The 19,687-nt window shown below is 41.1% G+C and overlaps 1 protein-coding gene across 1 annotated transcript in view; it reads right to left on the reverse strand.

The window, feature by feature from the left end:
- Positions 1-19,687, reverse strand: part of lama5 (laminin, alpha 5) — a 244,931-nt gene that overhangs the window by 12,202 nt on the left and 213,042 nt on the right. The window contains 10 exon segments of the mRNA XM_060937932.1: positions 1,615-1,804; positions 1,910-2,067; positions 2,204-2,333; positions 2,429-2,587; positions 2,689-2,819; positions 2,928-3,071; positions 9,387-9,519; positions 10,227-10,396; positions 16,281-16,415; positions 16,506-16,668. Coding sequence (XP_060793915.1) covers positions 1,615-1,804; positions 1,910-2,067; positions 2,204-2,333; positions 2,429-2,587; positions 2,689-2,819; positions 2,928-3,071; positions 9,387-9,519; positions 10,227-10,396; positions 16,281-16,415; positions 16,506-16,668 — 1,513 coding nt within the window.

Genomic DNA, 19,687 nt, shown 5'->3' on the forward strand with positions numbered 1-19,687 from the left:
GTTGCTCTAGAACCTGGATATACCTTTCAGCATTGATGGTGTCTTTGATGGTGCCCATGCCAGCACTAATGCAACCCCATACCATCAGAGATGCAGGCTTCTGAACTGAGCGCTGATAACAACTTGGGTCGTCCTTCTCCTCTTTAGTCCGAATGACACGGCGTCCCTGATTTCCATAAAGAACTTCAAATTTTGATTCATCTGACCACAGAACAGTTTTCCACTTTGCCACAGTCCATTTTAAATGAGCCTTGGCCCAGAGAAGACGTCTGTGCTTCTGGATCATGTTTAGAGTCGGCTTCTTCTTTGAACTATAGAGTTTTAGCTGGCAACGGCGAATGGCACGGTGAATTGTGTTCACAGATAATGTTCTCTGGAAATATTCCTGAGCCCATTTTGTGATTTCCAATACAGAAGCATGCCTGTATGTGATGCAGTGCCGTCTAAGGGCCCGAAGTATGGTTTTCCGGCCTTGACCCTTACGCACAGAGATTCTTCCAGATTCTCTGAATCTTTTGATGCTATTATGCACTGTATGAGATGTATGAGATGATATGAGATGATATGTTCAAACTCTTTGCAATTTTACACTGTCGAACTCCTTTCTGATATTGCTCCACTATTTGTTGGCGCAGAATTAGGGGGATTGGTGATCCTCTTCCCATCTTTACTTCTGAGAGCCGCTGCCACTCCAAGATGCTCTTTTTATACCCAGTCATGTTAATGACCTATTGCCAATTTGACCTAATGAGTTGCAATTTGGTCCTCCAGCTGTTCCTTTTTTGTACCTTTAACTTTTCCAGTCTCTTATTGCCCCTGTCCCAACTTTTTTGAGATGTGTTGCTGTCATGAAATTTCAAATGAGCCAATATTTGGCATGAAATTTCAAAATGTCTCACTTTTGGCATTTGATATGTTGTCTATGTTCTATTGTGAATACAATATCAGTTTTTGAGATTTGTAAATGATTGCATTCCGTTTTTATTTACAATTTGTACTTTGTCCCAACTTTTTTGGAATCGGGGTTGTACATGTGTGTGTTCACTGCTTCAGATGGGTTAAATGCAGAGGAAGAATTTCACTGCGTTCGAGTGTACATGTGACAAAGGCTTCTTCTAGTGTTACAGTCTGGAAACCCCCTCCTCCACACACACACATTGCTGTGAAACTCAAATTAGTTTTGGTGAAACCAGCTGATCTCAGAAGTCACATAATTAAATTAACAGTCCACCTGTGTGTAACTAAAGTGTCATATGACCTTCATATAAATAAATAAATAAATAAAAATCTGTCACTGGAAGGCCCCAGAGTTTGCTCGAGAGAATACCAAGGAGGTATGAAAACAAGTCTTAAAAAGTGTCAATCTGGTTTTGTCGATAAAAATATCCCAAACTTTGGACATTCTATGAAGCACTCTTAAATCCATTATTTAAAAAAATTGAAAAAAGAATATGGCACAACCATGACTTTGTCTAGAGGAGGCCATAAGCAAAATTCAGGAAGAAGGTAAAGAGGGCATTAGTCAGACAAGCAACCAAGATAATAACGTTCACCATTATGCTACCACCACCATGCTTCACTCTGGGGTTGGTATGTTTTGTCTCATACACTCACCATGTGCCAGTGGTCGTCATTATACTTGGCGCTGGTCACAATGCTGAATTTCCTCTTCCCTCCGTTGAGCAGCAACATGAGGTAGCCTTCAGACACAGAGAGTGTTAAAGTCGCCCTTCCTCTCTGTGCTGCTGCATAGAAGATGAGTCCATTGGATGAGTTCACACGAACAGCCATTGCCACGTTAGGCCTGAAGAGCCAAAATAAGAGCATTTGTTTGTGAATTTTCATGGTTTCTCAAAACACAGTGTCAAAACTAATCAAAAGTCAGTTTAAATACAGCATGAGAACGCACGTCTTGCTAAAGGCTGGAGGAACCAAATCAAAACGCATGTGGCTGTGGGCGGATCCACTGAAGTAGTGGGCATTTGCCTCTTGGACAGACAACTCCCCCTGGCAGGAACCACGGGCACTGTGGCTTTTTTGTGCTCTATGAATCTTTTTGTGCTTCCCCTAATGTACAAATGCGCGCCCGCACACACACACACACACACACACACACAAAAAAAAAAAAAAACGTAAACCAGGCAAGACAATGGGTATTATAGAAAGGACCTTGATTGAAATCCAAGTCAATTATTTACAGTACCTTGGTGTTTTTAAGTTTTGGAGCTGAGGCCAGGATCTGCTGTGCTTTCTTAGCAGCAGGACACTCCAGGTTAACATGAACATTTGCACGGGCTGGTAGCAAGTCCACCACCGTTTGAGACATTGTAGTCCTAAAGGTAATTTAAGCAGGGATATAAACCATTCATGAATAAATGAACAGATCACACATTATTCTTCTCCTGCTGTCCATCACCCAACCTCCTACCTGTTTATGAAAATGTTGCGGAGACAGCCAGTGAGGTTGGCAACGTTACTTTTCTCAGGTGTGCCCCCGAGATAGACTTCCCCGATCTGTAGCATGCTGGGAACTATCATTCTGATGTTATTGCTGGGTTCCAGCATGTCATCCATATACACACGAAGCCTGAACACACAGACAGACACATGATACAGTATTACACACAGATCCATGCAGTGAAGTTAGTGTGAGGATGTGAGCAGGCAGTGTGGTGCTTGTTGCTGTACCCATTCATATTGCTATAGAAAGCCACGTAGTGACTGTTCTCATCGTTGTAGGTCTTCTGAGTTCGGACCTCATTTTTGCCAGCCGTCACCACCACATAGCCTTCTTTCAACTGTACTTGACACACCCCACTCTGTGGAGAAAACACACACAAAATACACACAGCATAAACTTTAGATACATATCTCTTTAACAGTATCATAACGCTTGGCTTGGCAAGTTGATCTGTAAGGATGAGTACCTCAGCCTGGTGGTAGAGTAACAGTGCGTTACTTTTCTCTGTCCTGAAGCCAACACCAGCATAAAAGTTGTCTGTGATGCCTGGTAGGTTGTCCAGCTTGAGGTCCAAATAACTCTGACCATTAAAATAAGCTTCCCGAGCCACCTGCGCAGTTAACAAACCAACAGCAGAGCGACTAATGACTTCCTTCCACTGTTTCAGCACCAAGGACAGTTCTAGCTGCATGTTCTAATATTTCTGACAAATGTGATATTCCTTCCTTAATTACGCAAAATCAACAGGATAAACTGTTTGAAGAGACATTTTGTTATGGCCCTCCTGATCTCCAGAACTGATCTGGTGTAGGCAGTGTATCAAATCTGAGTGTTATAACAGATATGCCAAAAAGGATAGGAATAGGATTGGCCAAATAATGCAGAAAAATTAGAACAGAGATGTCAAGAAGAATGTGTTAATGGGGGACAGATATTACATCTGGGAGAATCAAAAACAGTTCCATACTTCTCAGATTATATAAAAGATACTGGAGGCAGTTATAGATGGCAGTGGCATTGTTAGGCCCCATCACTCAGGGCTATAGCCCCGGGTATTTTCGCCCTCAAAAAAAAGTAAGAGATTAATAGAAAACTACTGACTGAAACAGACTGGAACTTGACTTGCAGCGTCCAAAGATTGGGGTGGTGTACATAAGTGAGTGCGGCACAGTGCACATTCAAAATTTTGGTAGCCGCCAACAGAAGAAGAACATTCAGAACTGGTTGGAAGATGACTTCAAAAAAACAATCCACTATTGTTGGATTTTTCAAGATGAAAACAGATGGTAAGTCATCAACCGTAGGTGTAGTAGGCGTATCAGACGCTTGCTGGCCGTGCTGTGAAAACTGTGCATGCAGACGCTCATCTAAGTTTCCAAATATGTCATTGCTTAACTCTTGAATATTTTCTATCATGAATACTATCATGATAAAAAAATTAAATTTCTTTGGAAAGCAGAAATTATATCTCGTTGAGATCTGTTCAGTACTTTGGGAGTAATGGCAAGCTGAAGTTGATACAACAGAGTAAAAACTCTCTGCTCACGGGACGTCAGGAAACTGCCAGTGCTTTCTGAGTCACGGGAAAGCGGTCAGGCTCTCTCCCTTCTGATCGGTTTCTGACTGGATTACTCGTGAATATCAATCAGATAACTTTTATAGAGATGTTCTCTCGCTCTCACTATTTCTGATGAAGTATTCAGCAAAATTTTCCGTCAGCTAGTTTTGATGTTATGGTTCGCGGGAGACTTTGAAGTGAGTTTTCATAGCTTTACCTACTTATTTTTTTCAAATCAAACTGATTCATGTAAATCAATAACTATTTTAGAAGATAAATGTAGTTGTTTTGATGAAAAATATTGAGATTTTAGTGGTCAGAATGAGATTTAAATAAAAACACGGAAGTCAGAAACGTGAGTGTCAATTTTAATTCAATTAGATGTTATTGTTTATTGGATGTGGATCACAGTTTATGCGAGGGTCACCTTGAAAGCTGTGAATATTATAATTTATATTATTTAATATAAACACTAGTAGGCCTTACTTTTGAGAAATACAAAGGCCTACAGAGCACAAAGAGGGGATCAGAAATAATCCTTTATTTTTTTTTATTGAGTTTACCAATGTAACATTTTTACATAATTATCATAATTAATACTAATTTGCATAATTTGTTTTGATTAATTGTTTAAACTTTGTACTCAGTATACAAATATCTATGTGTCTGCCAATTTCTATGTAAATATCTTGAAAAATAAAGTTATTAAGAAAAAATATTTGATCTCATTTGTTAATGAGGCCCATTATGGACCGAGTGATCCTCATACAGAATATCACAGCAGTTTTCGAAAAATTAAGCTGTTTTTTTTCAATCTTTGATTTGTAATATCTCAAGAATGGATAAACATTCAATTCTATAAAAAGTATGTTGTTCTGCATTCAGGTCTGAATTCAATGAGAGCAGTTTCAAACAATTTGGATTGAACTTTCACCTGATATGGCTAGGTGCATATATAGAATCTATCAAGTCTGTCTGTCTGTCCGTCCCGGGAAGGGTGCTGAAATCAACTCCTCTCACAATTTTTGGAGGAATTTCATAAATCTTGGCAGGATTCTTTGTTATATGTCAGTAACACACATTTTGTAATTTCATTAAATTGGGTCGCATTTTACCAGAGTTACAGCCCTTGATTAACAAAATTATACTTTGACAATTTCATGAGAGTGTGTTTTCCTTCAAATTCCTCACAATTTTTGGACGAATTTCTCGAAGCTTGGCAAAAGGCCTTGTTATATGATGGTAATATGCATATTACGATTTAATTTAGTTTGTGAAAATTTTACCAGAGTTTTGACCCTTGATTAAATAACTTGTACTTTGACAATTTCATGAGGGTGTACGTTCTTCTGAAATCAACTCCTCTCACAATTTGTGGAGGAATTTCACCAAACTTGGCTAAAGGCTTTGTTATATGACAGTTATATGCATATTGAAATTTGTGGTTGGTAGAAGAGAGCAACTGGACTTGCTTGAAAAGTCTTGAAGACGTTTCGCCTCTCGTCTGAAAGGCATCCTCAGTTCTGTCTGTCTCTGTTCAGTGATGGTCGTTCCAGGTTGACAAAAATGAACGATCCTCTCTGGCTAAGATGTCTGCCATATCTTCACAGATATGTTTCTACGCACTTTGGGATGAGTTCCCTTCGACTGGTGCGGGAGTATGAGAGGACTTCCAGAAAACTGGCAGACGTCTTAGCCAGAGAGGATCGTTCATTTTTGTCAACCTGGAACGACCATCACTGAACAGAGACAGAACTGAGGATGCATTTCGGTCGAGAGGCGAAACGTCTTCAAGACTTTTCAAGCAAGTCCAGTTGCTCTCTTCTACCAACCACAGATTACTATGTACCTGGATGACTGAGTATCTTCACAGATACATACTGAAATTTCATTTAATTTGGGCAAATTTTACCAGAGTTACGCCCTTGAATATTTATGCCCTTGGCAATTTCATCAAGGTGTGCTTGCTTTCTGAAATCAACTTCCCTCACAATTTTTGGAGGAATTTCACGAAACTTGACAGGATTCTTTGTTATATGTTGGTAATACGCATCTTGTAATTTCACTCAATTCAGTCGCATTTTACCAGTTATGGCATAGTTGCCAGCAGAGGGGGGATATTGTGCTCTCAGAGTGCTCTTGTTTCCTAACTGCAACAGAACTCATTTAAACTTTTGGTTAGTGGTGTTCTGGCAGTGGTTCAGGTAATAAAACAGCATTATTATACAGGGCTCAAAATTCGCGGTGGTCCGGTCGCCCGAGGCGACTTAATTTTTAATTTGGCGGGTAATTCCTGTCACTAGCCAGCCCGGCTGGCTAGTTGAAAATAAAAAATACATATGAAGCGAAGATTCAGACCAGGGCTTTGAACCAGAATTTTTTTCCTATTGGTTCGTTCTGAACAGAAACGGAATTTTAACGTTTCCGGTTTTGGGTTCCACCATTAAATAGACATTCCCGAACCGGTTAGAACAAAAAAATTTCGTTCCCAGAACGGTTAATTACGTTCCCTGTCAGCTGTTTAACAAATGGCTATAAAATTATGTCTCTGTCTCATCCAGCTTAAGACAAATGTAGGCTAATTCTATTACAACCTTCATTAAATAAGACAAGAAATAATTCAAAACAATTATTATATCAAATGTTGGCGATTTGGATTCTCAGTATGTCTTCCCATCTACACAAACAGAAAAAGTGCCAAAAATGAAAGATAATTCATTTAGTGTGTTACCAAAGGCTAGTCAGGCCCTATAGAGGGCTACCGCATGACGTCACCGCGCCGCGAGATTTCGGTAGTCGCCATATTGGAAGACCAAGTACACATCTATGCAAGTACATACATTCATAAAACAAACTACACCTGAAATGTAGCCAGGGCCGGTTCTGCCCTAATCTGGACCCGGGTGCAACATCGCGCAACCCCCCCCCCCAAAAAAAAACACCAGTCTAAATCAGGACAACCATCACATAACTATAAACATTTTATATCAACTATTTTAACTAAATGGGCTATAATAAATAAGCCTGCAGGCAGCCACGGCGGGCTGCCTCAGAAAAGTAACCATTCAATGACAACTGAAAGCCTGCAGCCACGGCGGGCTGCCTCAGAAAAGTAACCATTTGTCCTACCTTAAAACTCGTTTTGCATTTTCTGCCTCCTTTTTTGTATTTTCGACCCTCCGTTTATTTTCTTTCCTTTTCTGAAAACCCGATTTGTGTCCAGACATTTTGTTCTGCTACCAACGAACTAACTCGTCAGGTCTCGTCTCTCGAGCCCGCGATGATTCCCGTGGGAAGGGCAACAATTGATACATTTTTACAAACAGCCAATAGGGAGGTTGCAACGTTCAGGCTCTTCTTTGCTCAGACACTCAGTAATTCACTTATTATCACATGGAGACGTGATAGCAGTCCACCTTCCCGATCTCTCCATTCAGTCAGCGAACGTCACACAGGAAGTGAACCCCAGCGGGTCATAGAAACTTGCGCAGGAGGAGAATGGCTTTTTTATTTGTAGGCTATGGAAACTTTGAGGAACGAAATAAAAACCGGTATTAACCGGTTACCATTATTTTTAATAAGCGTTTCTGTTCCGGAACATAAAAAATAATAAAGTTTCTGGTTTCGTTTCTGTTCCATGTGAAATAGAAAAAGTTCCCAGTTTTTGTTTTCGTTCCTTGAACCTGTAGAACCTGGAGAACCCTGTAGAAGGATAAAGCGGCTAGAGATAATGAGATGAGATGAGATGAACCGGTTCAAAGCCCTGATTCAGACGCACCATCAACTAAAGCCGCCACATATTAAGCGTGTGCCGTGTCTGTGTTAATCGATGTGTTTATCGTCAGGAAGGAAAATACCGAAGAATTCCGAATCATATCGTGTACGAGTCAGGCTGTCAGTTTTTTCACTACTGCGCATGCATATAACGCATCTCGTTGAATATCGTGGTAATCACGTGTAGTATTGGACCAGGTGGGTGGAGCACAGAAGCACGGCAGGCCAGAACTGAGTTCTCAATTAACTATTTATTGCTAGCTTTTCAGCCTTTTATCACTTCCCAGCCGGGCGCGCACACACACGTGTTCTGGTTGGGGAGAGAGAGCTCCCCTTCTCTGCTCTCCTCTCCTTTTAAAGGGTGCGGTCACTGGGGAAGACACACAAACACAGGTTAATCCCCATCAGGTGCAATGATTCCACCACCTACCTTCCTGACTCCGCCCTCCATTCACAGACCAACGCTTGGCCACGCCCCCGCTGCCACATCACGTTATCAAATTCAATAGACGTGGCCACATTATCGCCCATTTAAACACGTGTGTTTTTGTTGTTGTTTACATCTACATCTGCCAAAGCTACGTTGCGATGTGGAATTTTCTGAAAGGTGTACAGAGACCGCCAGAGACGGGGACAAAGCGACCTCGGTATGAAGAGGAGAAAAAGGCCGCCGATAAAGCGTGCGAGAAGGAGAAACGACAAAGGACTTATAAGCAAACGTGGGAGCAGGGTAGGCCTTGGCTGCGATACGATTTTTATGGAATAATTAATTTTTTTCAAGTTGATTCCTCGTCAATATGAAGCTCCTAATGCTTTCTCTCTCAAACATGGTTAAATACAGAAAGCATGTTGGACATATTTTGGGTGCTGTAGTCATGATAGTAAGTATATTTGTTTTCAATACTCTTACACCAAGTTGCCAAGTTTTCCAATATATTATTATTTGTTGATATTATATTTTGGTGCTCTGTGTTGTTCTCATTTACGTATTTAACAACAGTATCAGAATACTCGGGTCTTGAAATAAATGCACATTAGTCATGAACAATGGTAACTACTCTCTTTTGTGTTATTTTTGACAGAAGTAAAATTCATACATGAACAAATTTTGGCTAGTTGATTTTCTGTTTGGCGAGTTACTTTGGAAGGTCACTAGTCCGGCTGGCTGGTGAAAAAAAATGAATTTCGAGCCCTGTTATATACTACATTGTTGTCAGATGATGATTTTAATTATTACTCATGTGAACCCCATGCTGCAAACCACAGCATCACACACCTCCACTTGTTGTAGCAACCTTTTCAACAATGTTAACAGTATAAAGTAACAGTGTCACGAGCACCATAAAATGCTCCTAAAAGTCACCAGATGCCACCAAACGGGCTCCCTTTTTTCAAAATTTTCCAGGGGAGGGCCTCTGGACCCCCCAACCGCCCGCCTCTCCCCCTGCCTGCCTACATACTCTCCACCCAGCAGGCTGTGCAAAACTTAGGGCTTTATTTTATTTTAATCCTGGGGAGAATACTGGTATCGTATTATTAGATGGGCGTTTAATATAAGTGTATTTGTCAAGTGTGTGTGGAGAAAGTTCTCACCAGCAGGTTATCAGGACAACCGTAGCTGACACCTGAAGTATTCATGCTCTTCAGGTCGATGAAACTGCCCATGGCTTTAATGTTCCTGAAGCAGCCCTTTACAGAAACCTGGTTAGAGAATTTACTCTTCAGCCTGCACACACCCACAAAAACAAAACAAAACAAAACAAAAAAACCCCACACAATTATCTGGCATTCGACAATAAATCAAGCTTGTTCATTCTACAACTAAGATAAGGACCCCTGATTACATCATCATGAACAACTACTATGCCTAATGCTGGGCATACACTGTGCGATTTTTGGCCCGATTTTGACACGATTTTCACTCGTGCGACTATTTTGGAGATCGGGCCGAGTTTTGGCTCAATCGTGCGTCTCGGATCGTGTAGTATACACGGGGTAACGACAAGCGATTAACACCTCATGACCTCCTCCCGATCGATCGGATGAAAATCAAACCTGTTTGAAATCCTGAGCATCGCATCCAAGCATCGGATCGTATAGTGTGAGAACAGGAATCGTAAGCTGCGTGCTGTTTACCCCTGCGATTCACTCGTACAGTGTGAGCAGCAGCTGAATACCGCGATTGAAAAAAATCGCACAGTGTATGCCCAGCTTTAAATAAAACCTGAAATAAAGGTAACCTTTCTATAAACTTTGAAAACAGATTCACAGTTGAACCGTGTAAAATGAACAAACATTGGTCCTTCTCCAGAGCAGGGTTAAATCTAGCCTCATCCCGACGCTATACCCACTGCAGAGTGAGAATTCATTTACAGTATCTGTGCTTTATGTGATGAAAGTGACAGTAGACGAGACGTCAGGATCTGTGCTCACCCCTCAGGCATTTGGTCATCGGGAACACCACCCAGGAAGTAGCTTTCCGTGAAACACGGGATGTCATGGGACTCAACCTTGTATATTTGGTTCCTCTCTCTCCTCACTAGTAGCATATAAGGTTGAGGTGATGATGTAGATGAAAGTCGCACAGGAATAAGGACCTCCACCTTTACAAAGAACACAAATTACACCTCGATATTCTACACTACGCTATTTACGATACATTATCAATCAAAATATTCTTCACATTGTTCAAAGATGATTTACTTTATGTTATATTACATAGACACGAGTGCTTTACTGGGAAATACGCCACTCGTATTTTTCATATGAATTACATCCGAGACTACATGGAGAACCTCAACTGTGACATATTTTCCAATATCTTCACTCGTGAGGGAATCGATGAATTGTTTTGATAAATTTGGGTACTTTTTGTTCATGAATGTGTCTATATCTCATCTCTCTCATCTCATTATCTGTAGCCGCTTTATCCTGTTCTACAGGGTCGCAGGCAAGCTGGAGCCTATCCCAGCTGACTACGGGCGAAAGGCGGGGTACACCCTGGACAAGTCGCCAGGTCATCACAGGGCTGACACATAGACACAGACAACCATTCACACTCACATTCACACCTACGGTCAATTTAGAGTCACCAGTTAACCTAACCTGCATGTCTTTGGACTGTGGGGGAAACCGGAGCACCCGGAGGAAACCCACACGGACACGGGGAGAACATGCAAACTCCACACAGAAAGGCCCTCGCCGGCCCCGGGGCTCGAACCCGGACCTTCTTGCTGTGAGGCGACAGCGCTAACCACTACACCACCGTGCTGCCCTGTGTCTATATAATAAAAAGAAAATCACATGTTGACGAAGATATGAAGTTTATCTTCTCGTGTTGAAAAACTCGCCTTTTTCATACAAAATACATTGCGGATCTGAGTGACATATTTAAATAATATTGGCTGGCGTTGAGTAGTCTATCAGATATATTCCATTCAGTGAGCATGATGCTGAACGAGTCAAAGACGAGCAGCTGAATGGAATATATCTGATATACCATGAAAAAAAAGCCAGCCAATATTATTATTATTATTATAATACCGGTACATACACCAGAGGGGAAGTGTCAGGGCCTTCTAGGCCTTCAGAGAAGATCCAAACATATCAGCATTTCCAATGTTATATTTAATTTCTTTCATTCTTTAATTTCTTTCAAAATTTCATTATAATTATTCTCTTCTTTTTTTTTTAAGATTTTTTTTGGGGCTTTTTTCACCTTTATTGGATAGGACAGTGTAGAGACAGGACAGGAAATGAGTGGGACAGAGAGACGGGGAGGGATCGGGAAATGACCTCGGGTCGGAATCGAACCCGGGTCCCCGGACCTATGGTACGCCACCTGAGCCACAACGCCCCATAATTATTCTCTTCTAATTTTAATTCAGCCTCATTTTCTATCAAATTTGCTTCAGAAATGAAAGGGTTACTGTCCTGAAAACATGAAAATTGAGTTATCCAATGATATTTGTTTGTTTGTTGTGTCTAGGCAGAGAAGAGTTTAGAGCTGGCTCACTCACTGGTTAGGACTTCACTGCCGGGACAGAAGGCCATGGCGGTGTCTGTTTATGTAGGAATTGACAGATGAAGTGGAAGTGACAGAAAACCAATCAGATTTTGATTTATAGTGGGAAGGAGCAAAAATTTATTGCCCTGGGCCTTCTCGAAGGCCAACGCAAGCTTAACCGCGAGTCAGCGCCATCAGTACAGCAGTGAGGTCACCTTCCAGCCAGTGTAGCGTTCATCAGTAGTGTTAACGAATGCTAATAAAGCAGTCAAGCCAGTGCTATCGAGAGCAGGTAGCACAGGCTAATGACCAAGAAACTAAGATTTCTGTCTCCAGACTCTTCTTCCACACACACTCACCACAGCATATTTCACTCAGACTTAAGTATTCATTTCCCTGTGTAATTTACTGAATTGCTTTACACATCGACAGCTACACACAACAGAGTGACCTGGCAGCCTGCCGCTAATCCCTTACGAAATCCTTTGTCCTGTTGCTTTTTTGGTGTCTGGCTAAGTTTTGGCTGAGCTGAAGTCCCAGCTCTAATAGTAACGTTTCAGCACTGACACACACACACACACACACACACACACACACTCTTTTCCAGTTTTTCGATGTCTGTTGGTATTATATGTAAATATGCATGAAGAAGTTTTGGTAGCCTTTCAGGTGTTCAGCACGTCTTTCTCTTCCCCGGCGAACAAAGAAATGATTGTACGCGTGCGCAGCAGAAAACTTTCCCATTGAATATTCTCATCAGCTCCAACGTGTGACGTCATGTTGTCTTGACAACCATGCAATATCGTAACCAATATTCAACGCTCATTCTCCATTGGGTAGAGCAACGTAATACACGTAGGATAAGCGATATGCTAAGAATACTCCAGGCTATCGAACCAAATGAATGAAACCCGCTAAAAGGGAATAGAACGTGTTTTTATTCCATGGAAAAAGTGTCCTGTATGTATAATAATTCCCGATATTTCACTCTGATGACGTCTCCCAGTGTTTCCCTGCTGACTTGTCAAAATGCTGAACCAGTTCTTTTGATTAACTTGTCTATTTTTTTTGTGGATGTGTCCATATAATTAATAAATAATTCTTAATCCATAAAGATATAATAAATAATTCTTAATCCATAATAAATATAATATAATATATTATATTATATAACATATAATAAATAATTCTTAATCCATAAAGAATATGGCATAGTGGCACAAAGATATGAAGGTTATCTTCTCGTTTTGAAAATATTTTCACTCGTTCGTGTCTCTCACTCATGAAATATACATTAACCACTCGAAGATAAACTTCATATCTTCACACCATCATGTAATATCCCCTGTCTCTCTCTCTATTATATATATATATATATATACACACACACACTACTGTTCAAAAGTTTGGGGTCACCCAGACAATTTTGTGTTTTCCATGAAAAGTCACACTTTTATTTCCCACCATAAGTTGTAAAATGAATAGAAAATATAGTCAAGACATTTTTCTGGCCATTTTGAGCATTTAATCGACCCCACAAATGTGATGCTCCAGAAACTCAATCTGCTCAAAGGAAGGTCAGTTTTATAGCTTCTCTAAAGAGCTCAACTGTTTTCAGCTGTGCTAACATGATTGTACAAGGGTTTTCTAATCATCCATTAGCCTTCTGAGGCAATGAGCAAACACATTGTACCATTAGAACACTGGAGTGAGAGTTGCTGGAAATGGGCCTCTATACACCTATGGAGATATTGCACCAAAAACCAGACATTTGCAGCTAGAATAGTCATTTAGCACATTAGCAATGTATAGAGTGGATTTCTGATTAGTTTAAAGTGATCTTCATTGAAAAGAACAGTGTTTTTCTTTCAGAAATAAGGACATTTCAAAGTGACCCCAAACTTTTGAACGGTAGTGTATATATCAGGGTGCGATTTGTCAAAAAACCAGAAGGGGGGATGGGGGTTTTTTAAATCATGAAAGGTCACAAAATTAAGGTAACAATAGGCTAACAGCTCAATAACATCCGATGATATCAAATGAATAACACTAAATGAAAACGAACACTAAACCAGAGATAGTAAATTCATCTTCCTATCTCTCTGACTAAATACACGAATACTAACACAACAAAGTTCGCATTGCTTGTCGCGTTGCTGTGATGTTTCTCTCCCTCTGGATTAAATGGACAGTGACTCGAAAATCACTAAAATACATGAATACTAAATGAACAGTTTGCTCTGATGGCGCAGTTCACATTGTGCGCAGCTTTCCGATTTAAACTGTTTTTTTCTCATCCTTATACTTCCTGTTTCATGAACTGTAACGGATTTGCTTATTTAGTAATTTTAATACAGAATTTACTTTGAAATTATAATCAAACACACCAACGCCCCCCCTAAAAAAAAAAAAAAATCGGCCGTGAAAAAGGCGGCATCCGCCAAAAGGCGCGCTGTTTGCATCCCTGCAGATACATTGAAGATAATAACAATATCTTTGCGTTCTATGAGAACGCAAAGATATTGTTATTATCTACAATGTATCTATTTGCTGGGGACGTTCGTGAACATCAAAGCTGCCACTTCAGGTCATTTTGAAAGTGAGTGCAATGTAGACCATAGCAAACTGTGTCACAACATGCCTGTCATGTCAACTTTTTTTTTGGTTTGTTTGTTTTATTGACGGGGTTGTCCCTGAGGATTTTTTTTCAGCAGAGATAAAAACCAGAGGGGGGGAATGATCCCCCCCAGCAAATCGCACTATATATATATATATATATATATATATATATATGCGCAATAAATTATCTAAGTATGCAGCTAATAATTCAAAAAACTGTAAGACTTTAACATGATATAAAACTTTCACCCTTTCTTCTGTATGGACCCTTTTCACGTGACGTCACGACAAACGCGGCCGCCATTTTGGACGTGTACTACCAGTAGTTTACCACAGCCAACATTGAGGAACGGCAGCAAAGAAAGTTTTTACTTTCAGCAAGACTTCCATCATGCCACTATATTGTTGTGCACCTGGATGTAGTAACCATCAACAAACAAGGCAAGGGTTATCATTTTATCGGATCCCGACGGAGAAGATGGATAGCGGCCATAAACAGATTGGCAGCCCTCGGCATACCAACGCTTGTGTAGTGACCACTTTGTTGGAGGTAAGACGAATAAAATTAGCCAGAAAAGGCATTACATTGCTGTTAACATTCTGTGGCGGCGAGTGTGTAACCAAATAGGCTAAAATAACCCATTGTAACCTCTTTGTTCTTCTGTAGTAGCTATTGTTGACTAGCTAATGTCAACAAGTAGCTGGTATGTTACTGTAGCAATGTTTACGTTCAGTCATTTGGATGACTGTTAAAACCTTTCAGTCTCAAGTTTTTCCTTTACTGTATTTACTAGTTTACTGTAATTATGATCCGGCAGCTATTTACACCGGATCCAGTATAAATAGCTGCCGGAGCCGACGTCCGAGGTTCCGGAGCGCGCTCCGGCTTGCTCTCCCTCAAATTAAGCAGCGCGCGCCGGCTTGCTCCCGGAGTGCTCTGGCTTGCTCTCCCTCAAATTAAGCAGCGCGCGCCGGCTTGCTCCCGGAGTGCTCCGGCCGAGGTTCCCCTCAAATTAAGCAGCGCGCGCTGGCTTGCTCCCGGAGTGCTCTGGCCGAGGTTCCCCTCAAATTAAGCAGCGCGCGCCGGCTTGCTCCCGGCGTGCTCGGGCCGAGGTTCCCCTCAAATTAAGCAGCGCGCGCCGGCTTGCTCCCGGAGTGCTCCGGCCGAGGTTCCGGAGCACACTCCGGCCGAGGTTGCCCTCAAATTAAGCGGCTTGCTCCGGAGCAAGCTGGAGCGCGCTCCGTAACCTCGGCCGGAGCACTCCTGGAGCAAGCGGGAGCGCGCTCCGTAACCTCGGACGTTGGCGTATGTGTATGGCGATGGGTTTTTAATGACATAGGTATACAGATCATGTGGGCTGAAGTCAGGTAAAGACGAGGGCTTCGTGTACTTCCGTACGTCAGTGAACAATCCTGGTGGAAGCAGGTAAACGTCGTTCTCTAAGCCTGCTAACCTCAATTTTTGCAAATACCTCTCCCTCTGCTCGCCCTGTAAATGCCCTACGTCGCTGGATAGTGAAGGTGTTTTCTGCATCTCGCTCCTTTTTCTTTTATGTTTTTCGTTTGTCGCCTTCCTCGCATTCAAACTGATTCGAGCCGAAGTCCACTACATGTCCAAAATGGCGGTCGCGTTTACGAAGGTCACGTGACTGAAAAGGGTCTATATAGACATAGTGTTCGTTCTATATAAGAATAGATTAAGTTGTTACTATGGCAGGCTACTGCCAGGAAGATACATTATATTTTTAAGAAAAAATGATACATGCTTTTAATAAATAAGTTCAAACTTTTGTAAATACAGTCTATGCATGCGATATGAAATTACAGACCACTTGCACAGATATAATGTAAAACTGACGTACAAATTTGACAGTGGCGTCACTGACAAACAGCAAGTTGGGTTCTGTGCTTGTGGGCGCCGCCTCAGTTAATGTCCCATTGAAGTTGTAGAAGAGCTTCAATTGCCCTCTGAGCACTGCCAAGCATGCAAACTTAGTCTGTGGAAAGGAGAAAGGCCACGGGAGATCACAATATTTCACAGCGGGGTTCACAATTTTACTGTTAATGCTAACATGCAAATGTCTGACCTCATTACGAAGCAGGAGCAGAATTCCATTCTGTGAGAGGAGTCTGATATCCACTCCAAAGCGAGCTTTCGCACACGAAGGCTTGGGAGTGACTTCAGCATAGCCTGTCCCGTCAAAGTAGGAGGCATCTTCTACCCACTGCTGGATCATTGCTGGCCTAGGTCTATTATAAAACACCCACATACACACAATTATACAATTACATAATATACTTCTCCTGGATACTGTATTACACAGACAAAGCATGTATTATTCACAGCCATGCCCAAGTCGTATTTAAAACACTTAATATACATTAAATATAATTAACAGTTATTCCACGAAATCAAGTTGTACATAAGCTGATAGCTATAAGTCATGTACGACGAGATTGAGTGAAATAACTGTTTTATTCTCTCCGCATTCACTGGATGTTGAGAAAGAGAGCATTTTTATTTTTTGCAAATTCGATAAATAAAAACTTTATACAAAACGTCCGACAAAATCATTTCCGCTTAATGACGAAATGACAGGAGCGATTTGTGAAAAATGCAAAAATAGTAATTCATGAAAAAAAAGATACGTTCTTACCATCAAACACTTATTCCATATTTTGTTGCTTTTTTGGGGTTTTGTTTGAGAGTAGAGTTTTTATTTCATCCTCGGTGGGTTCAGCAACACGCGCCGCCATTTGGAGTAGCCAATCAGAGCACATGATTGCTCATATCCAGTGAATGTGGATAGAATAAAAGACATCATTTTGTGGTAGTAAAATTACATCACAAATCATTCTATTAAAAATGAATCTTTAAAATAATGGCAATTACGAGTAATTGTTAAATGGACATTTTATCTGTATTTATAAAGTATTTGTAGCAGGCTTGTAGCACTCGAGTCCGACTCGTGCCCTAATTTTAAGGACTCGTGACTCGACTTGGACTTGAGCACTGATGACTCGGACTTGGACTTGCGCATTAACTGCATTCGGACTCATAAATTGGAGATGAGGACTCGGATTTTTTCTTTATTTTTTGTAACATAATCATTTTGGCATAAGATATTTATATCTACATTAATTTTGTACTAATTTCGTGCAAGAGTGTCACACCTGCGCGCCTTGGCGCGTGCATCAGATAGACTCTCGGGCGCGCTCCGGACAGCGTACACGCCAAGCGGACTCTCGCACGCACGCCGTAAACAAATCACACCTGCACAGGATTAAGGCGCAATCAGCGCACCTGTATAAAAACTGTGAAAACACACTTACTTTGCAAAGTATTGAGTTGCCTTGCTGACACGTTACCGAGCCTTATTTCCTTGTTTGGTTTCCTGAGCCCTGATTTCCTGTTTCTTGTCTGATTCTTGTCTGATTCTGCCGAGTCTACGATAGCCTCTTTCTGCCTCGCTCGACCTATTGCCAGTTTCACTATTTTACAATTTTGCCTGCTGTTCTGGATTTTATGCCGTCTTCACTTGCATTAATAAACACACCTTCTGCACTGACATCCATCTCCCAACCATCTCTGACAGAATACTTCGCACTCCCTGACAAAGAGAAGCACATTCACCTGTTCATACGTCATGTTCAGGAACAAACTAATGTTAATGGTGCTAAAACAGCCACCGTCAAATGCTGTGGTTGGAGTGTTGTTCTCGGACTCAGCTCGGATCAATAGTGGACTCAACTCGAAATATTTTTTAATGACTTGGACTTGACTCGGACTTAAACACTGGGGACTCGAGACACGTACATTAAAGTAACACGATAAACACAACCTAAATAAAAGTCAGGTGAGGATAAGCTTACGACTTTGAACGCTTCGATACCTGTACACCTTCACAGCTAGTCATGCAAATACAGATGTGCTTTGGAAACACAAAAGCATGCCATGCTGTCCAGAAAATTGGTCAAAGGTAATTACTTCACTAACACTGCGTAAAATAAAGCGCTACAATGATATTTTTGTTGAGAATTCAGCATTAGCTACGGTAGTTAGCGTTTTGCTTAGTTTGCTTATCTTATCTAGCTAGTACCAAAGACACACATGATTAAAGTTATTAGCAAACAATAATACTGGTCATGTTGGCTTACGCTTACTAAAGAATAAAAAAAAAAATTTATATGCTTTACCAAAACAACCATATTGCTTTCAGTCCTTCCACAGGACCATGCCCTCTTGTGTCCTCATTATATACAGTCATGGGAAAAAGACAGTCAAAAACACAAGAGATTGCAATATGTAGTCATTTTTTTCCAAAAAGTAAACCAACATTCAGAAACCAGGTGGGAAAATAAGTACGCCCTTTAATTCAGTAACATGTAGAACCACCTTTAGCAACAATAACTTGAAGTAAGTGTTTTCTGCAGGAGTTTATCAGTCTTTCACACTGTTTTGGAGAAACTCTGGCCCGCTCTTCTTTATAACATTGCTCAAGTTCATTGATGTTTGAGGGCATTTGTTTATGCCCAGCTGTCTTAAGATCCCACCACAGCATCTCAGTGGGGTTGAACTCTGGACTTTGACTTGGCCACTCCAACACCTTGATTATTTTCTTCTTTAGACATTCAGATGTTGATTTGTTGGTGTATTGAGGAACACTGTCCTGTTGCATGTCCCTATTTCAACCCAGCTTAATCTGCTGGACAGCTGGCCTCATTTTGTCTCAAGAATATTCGAATATAAAGAGGAGTTCAGCACTGTCTCAGTGACTGCAAGTTTCCTCAGGTCCGTTTGTCTACAAAACAAGCCCAGATCATCCTCCCTCCTCCACCACCATGATTGATAGTTGTATGAGATGCTGGTTTTCACCAAACATGGCACTGTGCATGATGACCAAACATCTCCACATCTAGATCTCCAGCAGATGCTATATTGCAAATCTAAGTTGTGCTCCAGATTCGTTTTGGAGAGAAGGGACTTTTTCTTAGCCATCCTTCCATGAAGCCTCCACTGGAATGTTCAGTCTTTTTCTGATTGTGATCTCATGAACAAACATTTAATGTGCTTGCAGAGGCTTGTAGGGCACATGATGTAGCTCTTGGATTTTTCTTTATATCTCTGAGCATTAAACGGTCTGACTTTGGACTGAATTTGTTGGGACACCCACTCCTGGGAAGATTGGCAACTTTCTTGAAGGCTCTCAGTTTGTAAACAGTCCTGCTCACTGTAGAATGGTGAATTTCAAATTATTTGGAGATGGCC

This window comes from Neoarius graeffei, chromosome 13, assembly GCF_027579695.1.
Source record: "Neoarius graeffei isolate fNeoGra1 chromosome 13, fNeoGra1.pri, whole genome shotgun sequence".
NCBI classification, from domain to species: Eukaryota; Metazoa; Chordata; class Actinopteri; order Siluriformes; family Ariidae; genus Neoarius; species Neoarius graeffei.